Source organism: Papio anubis, chromosome 6 (assembly GCF_008728515.1).
Source record: "Papio anubis isolate 15944 chromosome 6, Panubis1.0, whole genome shotgun sequence".
In the NCBI taxonomy this organism is placed as follows: Eukaryota; Metazoa; Chordata; class Mammalia; order Primates; family Cercopithecidae; genus Papio; species Papio anubis.
In genome coordinates this window covers 24,521,232-24,531,307 of record NC_044981.1, presented here as the reverse complement: position 1 = coordinate 24,531,307, position 10,076 = coordinate 24,521,232, and the positions used below count along the sequence as shown (strand labels likewise).

The window sequence follows — 10,076 nt, the reverse complement described above, 5'->3', positions numbered from 1 at the left end:
GGAGCTCCTACGGATGGTTCCTGAGGAACTGACTAATGAGGAGTTGTTGGAACTGGAACAGGAACACATACCTGAAGAAGAGGCAAGGAAGAAAAAACTGCAGGAGAAGAAAAAGAATCGCCATGAAAATGCACAGTGAAGAGTTGAGAAGTTTTTGCAGACCTCAGTAAGTGCCTTAAAAATTTTGAAAACATGGGCCCCTCAACACCAAAAGGGTTTCATTAACAGAGACGAATGTTCTTTGTGCATTACCTGCTTACAAGCAAATCTATGACGAAAAAGGAAAGCAAGCCAACTACCATGGACATATTTCTGATGCATGACAACTCGTAAGAACCTCAGGTAGGTCCTTCAGGAAGTGTTCCAGAAGAAGACTCCTAGCGCCTTGTTATCCTAGCTCCATGCATTTTTTTTTTTTTTTTTTTTTTTGAGTCAGGGTCTCACCTTGTCACCCAGGCTGGAGTGCAGTGGTGCAGTCACGGCTCACTGCAGCCTTGACTTCCCGGGCTCAAGTGATCCTCCCGCCTCAGCCTCCTGAGTAGGTGAGACGACAGGTATGTGCCACCATACCTGGCTAATTTTTGTATTTTTTGTAGAGACAGGGTTTCACCATGTTGCCCAGGCTGGTCTTAAATTCCTGGGCTCAAGCGATCTGCCTGCCCCAGACTCCTGAAGTGCTGGGATTATAGCCGTGAGCCACTGGGCCCAGCTGTCCCTGCATGTTATTGCCCCTGAAGACCTTCCAGCAGGGCAAGATGAGGAGGTGGGAGACAGAAATATCCATGAATCCGACCCTTTGTAGGCCTAGGCTAATGTGTGTAATTGTGTCTTAGTTTTTAACAAAAAAGTTTTAAAAAAATTTAAAATACAAAGAAGTTTGTGGAACAAGGATATAAAGAAAGAATATATTTTTATACAGTTGTGCAATTAGTTTGTGCTTTAAGCTAAGTGTAATCACAAAAGAGTCAAAAAGTTAAAAATTTTTTTAAATTTATATAGTAAAAAGTTATAGTAAGCTAAGGGTAATTTATTGAAGAAAGAAAAATATTATTTAATAAATTTAGTGTAGCCTAAGTGTAGAGTGTTTGTAAAGTCTATAGTAGTGTGCAGGGTATGTCCTAGGCCTTCACATTCACTCACCACTCACTCACTGACTCAGCTTCCAGTTCTGCAAGCTGCATTCATGGTAAGTGCCTTATACAAGTGTAGTTTTTAAATCTTTTATACTCGATTTTTACTGTACCTTTTTAATGTTTATATACATAAATACTTGCCATTGTCTTACAACTGCCTACAGTATTCAATACAGTAACGTGCTGTGCAAGTCTGTAACCCTAGGAGCAACAGGCTAGACCATATAGCCCAGCTGTGTAGGAGGCGGTATCATCCAGGTTTGTGTAAGTACTCTATGATGTTCGTACAAGGACGAAATTGCCTAATGATGCATTTCTCAGAACATATCTCTGTTGTTGAGCAATACGTGATTGTATAATGTGAGACGACATTTGCAAAAACACTCATGTCCACTAAACCACTGGGCAGGGGTGTTGTCTGTGTTCTAAATTATGGTGAGGGCTGGCTACTGGTTGCACTCCCATAATCCTAGCATTTTGGGAGGCTGAGGCGGGAGGGTGGCTTGAACCCAGGAGTTTGAGACCAGTCTGGGCAATACAGTGAGACCCTAACTTTCAAAAAATGAAAGAAAAATTAACTGGGTGTGGTGGCACGTGCCTGTGGTCCCAGCTACTCGGGAGGCAGAGGTGAGCAGCTTGTTTGAGCCCAGGAAATCATATCAGTGGGCGTGTAGGAGAGAGAGGGAGGCCAATGTGTGACGGCTAGCCCATACCTCTTTCTGTGACCGCCACTCCTGCAAACCAGGTAAATTCTCAGTTCAGCTTAGCAAACATTCTATGAGCACGTACCATGGACAAGCCCTTCTCTGGGTTCTAGGGTACATCATTTCACATGCTGGCTCCTGCCCCAAGACACTCACTGATTACGGCTCTCTGGGGAGGGAGTGCTATTTACACAAATGCGAACTGGTCTAATATCATCCAATAAAAACTCAAAAGATCACCAAGCAGGGGGGAAAAAGCACAACCAGACACCTTAACACAGGGAGAGGAAATTTTGTTCATTCAGCATTTATTAATCGCACACACAGCTCTGTCTGCAGACTAGACACTGAAACACACAATTGTCAAAAACTAGAAAAACGAGTTATGTCCACGTTTTAAAAAAGCAAAACTTTATAAATTCCTTAGCACACTCATACCCAAGTTTTATCCCACAAAGTATACCATGAAACAATGACAACATAAATATCATTCAAGTAAAATGCTATTTAAAATAGCTGCACATAGGTAATTAAAACACTAGGATCCAGTTTTTAGAGGAAAAAGTCATGTGGCACAATTTCAAGTTCCTAATTGAAGTTAACAATAAAACAGATTTGCTTACATTTGCTTCTGATCTTTATTTCTGCTGTGTTTCTTTAGTAGAATAAAGAAATGGCACTTCACATAAAATCATATTTAAAAGCTACTAAAATGCATGAACAGATGCAGATCAGCTCTTTAATGAGAATCCCTGCATAGCTGGAGGAAGTTCAAGGAGAACCGTTTTTTCAAGGCCAATAGAATCTTGTCATATGCCTAATTTCATCTACATTATCATCGCTGGGAAGTTCCTGCTGAGAACTCATGGTAGCAATGCTGGAAAAGTACTTTCTTCACAGGAGGTGTTCAGTAAAATGCAATAATGCCTGATAAATGCAAGTAATGTCAATATCTCCCTCTTGGTCTAGATCAGGAGCTGGCAAACTTTTTCTTTAAGGAGACAAGTAGTAAATACTTTAGGCTATAAAATAGCCTAAAATTTTGCAGGCTATACTGTCCCTGTCCCGACTCTTCAACTCTGCCAAGAAAGCAGTCCCAGACCATATCATAAATGAATGGGTGTGGCTATGCTCTAATAACATTTTATTTATGGACACTGAAATCTGAATTTCATAGAATTTTCAGGTGCCATGAAATATTGTTCTTCTTTTGATTTTCTGCCCAATCGTTTGAAAACATATAAACCATTCCTAGTTCACGGGTTATATAAAAACAGGTGCCAGGCCAGGTTTGGTTCGTGGGCCATAGTTTGCCAACCCCTGATCTAATGGTCCTTTTCTACTCTGTGTTGTAAAATGTATATATTTTTAAAATCCCATTACATATGGCTACTTTATTTAAAAACAAAAATGTTCAGTTAAAAACACTTCTCTTTCTTCCCACAACCAATGACCATTTTACTAAACAATAAGCTATTTCCTTTAATTAGAAAATCAATCAAGGATATACAATGAGTCTCTGGCCTCAATTTATGAACCCATGAGCCAAATATGCAAGAAGACTCAAAACGTGCCACCCAGCCAAAGAATCTACTGGCTTACAATGTTAAAAATTTATTTAGAAGTATTCCTGCACACTTCTCAGCATTGGTAATCCAGTTATAAAAAATAATGTTGGAGCATTTATATTCTTAATAGAAAAAGAATGGATATATCTAAATCATAAGTAATTAAAATGTTATATAAAACCACCTAAAAACTATACAAATAAAGAGCAGACATTAACTGCCAAAATGCTGAGTATGTGATTCTTGACAGGGCCAGGGCAGTGTCACTAGGAAGAATTTCAGCTCTTCCTTCTCCTTGAGACCTTGGGGATGTGGCTAGTACACCCCAGGCCAGATGCTAGGCAGTTTCCTGTGTGCACAGGGACTTGCCAGACCTTTAGTTACTCAACCATAGCTTCCCAGTGGCTCAATGAGGGATGTTAAATCCTAGGTGGGGTTCAGGAGGAATTGCATCTAGCATTACTTTCATTCACATTTTCCTTCCACAACCCAGAATAAGCACAAGAAGTAAGTGGAGTCTACACAGAGAGAGATGGGGAAAGGAAGGCGCTTCATCTCCACCTACTTGGCCGCCTAATTGGATTTGCATCTGTTTAAGATTACAGAGTCTTTCTTTCAAAGTGAGAGGCAATGCCTGTCATAGGGGCTTTTTTTGTGTGTGTTATTTGAATGATGAGCTATAAAAACTCTTATTAGATAAAAGGTGCCTGAAATTCAAGGGCTCATGCCTCTTCTACAAAGTGGATTGGCAATTACAGAAATTCTTTCCCTTTTGGGCTGACTGTGGTGAAAGTGCTTTTGCTCTTTTGGAGGTAAGGAAGCAGCACCACACTAGGACAGAAAGAACAGGCTGCAGGTGACAGCCACTTACTCAGGCTCAGGTGGGGTGGGCAAGTTGGCATTGGCCTCCTCCCATCTTGGCAAAGCCACTGACAGAAGGCAAGGAAGGGCTGGGCAGTGCTGCTCGTAACAGTGGCTCTTGTATGTCCTTAGAATTTTCATTTTTTTGTGAAGTGCTTTTACTTTCTCTCTGGCTCACAATATCGCAGGGAGCTAAGTAAGGCCTGTATGGTATCTCCACTGTATGCATGGGATGGGAGGTGCTCAACACACACCCAGGGCAACAAGGCAACAAGGCCACTTGGGGAAGGAGCCAGGCCACGCCACTGCGTGCCTTCCATCCTACCAAGCTGCTTCTGCTATTCTTTGCTTTACACTTCAGCTCATTTCCTCAAGGAAACGAAACAAAGTGGTGAACAGGACAGAAATGAAAATAGAATTCTTTAAGCAGTAAATTTAGGACAATAAAGATGTCAATTAAAAAATGGTTCAGGAATAGGAAGAGGTGCTTCTTCATGCCTCACAGAAGCACAGACAATTCTGTGCTATTTATTGTCTTTGAAAGAGGGTTCACTCAAACCTCTGCCACAACACCTCTAGAAGCACATTCGGTGCCTTCAGTGCCGAGCTGGCAGATGCCGGGGAGGGGTGCTGTGCCCCTCACCTGCCTGCCAGTCACAGTCAAGGGTCTCCTTCAAGGTGCTCTGGGCCCATGTTCTGTAGCGACGTTGGGGATGGTTGTGTCACTGCCTGGGCAGTGATCAAGTCTTTGTGACAGCCCAAGGGGCTGGGCCTGCCTCGTGCTGTGCCTGCTCTGAGGCAGTCGGGGCTGTGGTGGGGAGCCAGGGCCTCATTCTGTAAACCCAGTGCTGGTTCTCCGGGAGTCTGCAGTCACAGGCATGTGGCATATATTGGTCCCTAGTTAGGTTAAGGGCAGGGGTAGGATTTGCATCTGTTTAAGGTTACAAGGACTGGATGAGTTTTGAAAAATTCACAATTCTGAAAACCTATTAGTTTATTTAAAATAATGGATGGCATGTACCTATATATGTAGGTAAGTCTCCTTTTAACTTTTTTTAAAGAACCAAAGAATCCTACAAGCCCCCATAACACACATACTTGAGTTCCAGATACTCATCAATGCCATACTTGGACCCCTCTCGCCCAAGGCCAGACTGCTTCACTCCACCAAAAGGGCACTCCACGGAGGAAATCAATCCTTCGTTGACGCCAACCATGCCCACTTCCAGCTGCTCTGCCACTCTCCAGATCTGGGCTGGGTCTTGAGAGTAAAAATAACCTGTCATAGGGATAAAAGGCATTTAGACAAGACATTAAAGACATCATGTCTAAAGATGAGGACACCACTGATGACTTTTTGTCCAGTCACTTGGGCCTGGAGTCTTCCCTGCTCCCACATAAAGTCCCTGGTTGGTCTTGTCCACTTTTTCATCTCAAAACCTCTGAAAATCACCTCTTGCTTCAAGTCTACTCTCACTGTCTCCTATCGAGACCCTCTTCCTGTTTTCTACTATTCAACCCACCCTGCACACCTGTTAGATTTCCACATGACACTTTTGCCCAAGCCTTTTGATTACTCCTGATTGTAAAATAAGGTTAAAATCCTTAGTGGGTATTCAACACCCTCTTCCCCCCAGGTAGTTTCAATCAACATTTCTGGCTTCACCTTCCATTACTCCAGTCACCAACCATCCTCTCCAAACCTGTCAGTCAAATTCTCCTCACCCTTTCTTACTTTGTTTCTGAACTCCCTTGGTACCCTCTGCCCAGCATCTCTCCCCTCCAATTTCTGCACAACCAGAATTCTGTCCATCATTTATGACCTAGTTCAGGGTATGTCTTCCTCCACCATCACCCCATCGAGAAGGAAGAGACAAATGGTGAACTCAGTGTTATAAAAGTCCTCATGCACACATCTTACTCCAGCTTTATGATAACTCTAAGGGACCCCATAGCATGCTTATCATTCCTCTTCATATAAATAGTTCTCTTACAGCTAGAGGGGAAGCTTCTATACAGTTATAGTGGTATCTTATATGTCTTTGTATCTTCTGCAGTACTTCATTTGCTGTGGATGCTATTACATCATTTTCTCAGGGTTATAGAGTACATACGGTGGTCACCTGGACCATCTCCAAACTAAAGGAATGGTAGCCATCAGTGAGGCACCTCTGCACGCACCATCTTCACTCCTTTCATTGTCCCTGACGCTCCTTGCTGATGCCCTTCCTCTTCTGTTCAGGCTTACAGGAGCCAGGCAAAAGTGAAGAAAAAATCACTTGGAATTTCTGGGGGTTAAGCCTCTGAGAACGTGGGACTTTGAGATGTGTGCAGTTCTCCACCTAGAAAAGCAGAATAATGTGCACCTTCTCTTCTGCCTGCAGCTCTCCCTGCCCCACAGCTGTAATTAGAGAGTTCCCAAATGTGTATCATGGGGACAAGGCGAAAGAACATGTCCTTGCACAAATCCAAATCCATTCCGCCACTTGGAAAGAAACAAAACACATACCTCATTGAAGTTTCTGTCTCATAACCCAGGGTGATGTTTAAAAGGTAAACCTGGCATGAGCTGGAGAAAAATGATTATGACTGGTATTGAACAAGGACAAACACCTACCTGCTAACCCAACGTCAGTGGCGTTAGCGATTGCTATAGCCTCCTCCTCTGTATCGAACCTGCCAGAGGTAAGATAGGTCATAAAATATGTAAGGGGGAGAGGAAAGGAAACCAGTTTTCTTTTCTTCTGATTTGTTTCCCAAATAATCACAAGGAGTAAATCAGAGTTTTGCAAAGAGATCCAAGAACAGATTGCAGAAGAAAGCAGCACCATTACCCGAGATAACTCAGCGATCAAGGCTAGCATGCTCAAATCAATACTGGCTTCATCTTTCCTAAGAGAACAAGAAAAAAGCAGACCAACATGTAGGGAACTGTGGCATATCCAGAACATCAAACAAAATTCCTTAAAAAAAAGGATTACTGTTCTTGGTACCCACTGAGAATATATAACACTAATAACTACTTTAGAAGCCAGCCTGATGTAGCAGAAAGAAAACATTCAGAAGGGGTTGGGGCCAGGTTCTAATGTGTTCTCCACCACTGCTTAACAATGGCATGATGCTTGGAGTCTCCTCCTCTCTGAAATGAAGGAATGCACCAAAGCCCAGGCCATCTCTTTAAAATTGTATTTCAGGAATAAGATGTCAGTGGTATTTTTGTGTTGTTCCAGAATTGTAACTGGGGCAAAAAGTTCTAAGCACCCCAATTTCTAAATTCAGAGATCTACCAGCGGTTGGAACCAGCTGTCTTTCTGCAGGGCTTGTAAAGGGGGACTAGGCAGAGCCAGCTCAGAAAAGTCAACTTGTCCAAAGGTACACAGGGATGAAGTAGCAAAGTCTAGAGCTACACCATAGTCAACTCCAAACTGCATTCCCAACCAATGCCTCCCTTTGATTTCCTGTGAAAATGTCCAGTTCACATTTCATGTAAAAAGTTTTTATTAAAACAAAGAAGATGGATGTTCTTCAAGTGGTCCATTTCCCCAATAGTGGAATAAAAATAAACTTCATAAGCAAGATGTAACAAGGCCAGTGAAGTACATAAGAAGAAAGATTTCTGGTCCTGGATAAGATGGTACAGACAGCACCAACTGCCAGCTGTCTCTGTGAACCCAAAGCTGGACATACCAGAGGAGAGAGAAAGTGAATCATAGTCAAAACCAACAACAATAACAACAAAATCTCAATTGGCAACTAGCACCAAAAAATGCAAGACATTTCTAGAGACCAATAAATTGGTTGGATCCTGGGGGAGAATGATGGCCTCAAGTGAGAGTGAGCTCGAGACCACCCATGCAGGGGTGGGCGGGGCAAGGGCAGGGCTGTGCATCTCCCTCCACACCTGTGAGTTCCAGGTGATCCTGCCTACAAACCTGGGTCCCTGGATCAATGGGACATTGCTACAGGTAGAAAAGCGGCAGGGCTGGCTTGGGGCAGTGAGCCAGGGCTCGTGCCCAGCAGGTACACCGGCCATGGGAAACAAGTGCAGGCAGCGGCAACACCAGCACCCTCTTCTCCCCAACCTATTCCAACAGAGGGAACTGCAAAATACCCCAGGGGAAAGGATGCTTGGGGTGGGGAAGTGGCACCGAGACTGGATTTCAACACTAGAGGCGCCCTCCGCGAGGCTCAACCCTTTGCCCTCCAAATGTATGAGAAGGAGCACAAACCAAGGCCTAAGCTTTTTACCACAACCCACGGGAGATATTATAAGCCAATGCTGCCAATGGTGCAAGGAGTTAAAGATCACAGGGAAAATTACAAGACATCTGAGGAGCTCCAAGACTAAGAAGATAAAACAGCACAACCTGTGGTGGAAGAGAATAAAAATTTTTTTAAAAAAGGATAAATAGCCACAGCAAAGTAAGGGAGATTAATGAAGCAGGAAGAATCAGTTATGGGGAGGAACCCACTGGAGATATCAGGGATGGCAAAAACAATTGTTGAGATAAAGATCTTGGTGGGTGGGGTGGAAGCCAGAATGAGTGTATCTGAAGAATGCATTAATATGCTGGCACATGAGGGGAGGGACTTGCAGAAGGCACCAGGAATGAAGAGATAAGATAAATAGGGCACAGAAGTAGAAGTATCACAATAATAGACTTCTTGGAAAGCTAGAAAAGGATACATGAAAGGGAGAAGAATATCTGGAGAAATAATGACCCAAAATTTCCCAGGCCTAAACAAACCTGTTAGATATTAATGAGCCAGGCACGGTGGTTCATGCCTGTATTCCCAGCCCTTTGGGATGCTGAGGCGGGTGGATCACGTGAGGTCAGGAGTTTGAGACCATCCTAGCCAACATGGTGAAACCCCGTCTCTACTAAAAACATGAAAATTAGCAGGGCCTGGTGGTGGGCGCCTGTAATCCCAGCCACTCAGGAGGCTGAGACAGGAGAATCACTTGAACCCAGGAAGCAGAGGTTACACTGAGCTGGGATTGCACCATTGCACACCAGCTTGGGTGAGAGAGCGAGACTCCATCTAAAAACAAACAAACAAACAAAAAAACCAAGCCAAAACAAAAAACCATAATAAAGATATTCGGACCTCAACTGAAAAACCTCACTGTGTGCCACACCAGATAGTAAAATTTAAGAACATCAAAGATCTAGAGAAATTCTAAACGTTTCTAAAGAGAAAAACTAGATGCCTTTCAAAGAAGCAAGAATCAGATTTCTTGGCAACAACCCTGGATAAAAGTAGACAGAGGCCAGGCATGGTGACTCACACCTGTAATCCCGGCACTTTGGGAGGCTGAGGCAGTTGGATCATTTGAGGCCAGGAGTTCGAGGCCAGCCTGGCCAACATGGTGAAACCCTTTCTCTACTAAAAATATAAAAATTAGCCGGGTGTGGTGGCGTATGCCTGTAGTCCCAGCTACTCAGGAGGCTGAGGCAAGAGAATTGCTTGAACCCAGGAGGTGGAGGTTGCAGTAAGCCAAGATTGCGCCACTGCACTCAGCCTAGATGACAGAGTTAGACTCCATCTCAAAAAAAAAAAAAAGTACATAAAAGATTAATATCTCCAAAGGGTTGAACCTAGAATTTTATCCGGGTAAATGACTATCTACTTGTGAATGGGAGATAAAAGACCACGAAAGGGCACAGAAAGTTCATTTCCTATGGACGCCAATAAAAGAATCTTTTGAGGTGTAATATATTAAGGAGAAAAACGAGTTCAGGTCTGGGCACAGTGGTTCATGCCTGTAATCCCACACTTTCAGAGGCCGAGGCGGGTGGATCATTTGA

At 43.4% G+C, this 10,076-nt stretch overlaps 1 protein-coding gene across 1 annotated transcript in view; it reads right to left on the bottom strand.

Annotated features, from left to right (window-relative positions):
• Nucleotides 1–2,128: 2,128 nt before the first annotated feature.
• Nucleotides 2,129–10,076, bottom strand: part of ALDH5A1 (aldehyde dehydrogenase 5 family member A1) — a 36,009-nt gene continuing 28,061 nt past the window's right edge. The window contains exons 9-10 of the mRNA XM_003897123.4: nucleotides 6,884–6,942; nucleotides 2,129–5,545 (exon numbers count right to left, since the gene is read on the bottom strand). Coding sequence (XP_003897172.2) covers nucleotides 5,340–5,545; nucleotides 6,884–6,942 — 265 coding nt within the window. The 3' untranslated portion in view covers nucleotides 2,129–5,339. The remainder of the gene's footprint in view (nucleotides 5,546–6,883; nucleotides 6,943–10,076) is intronic.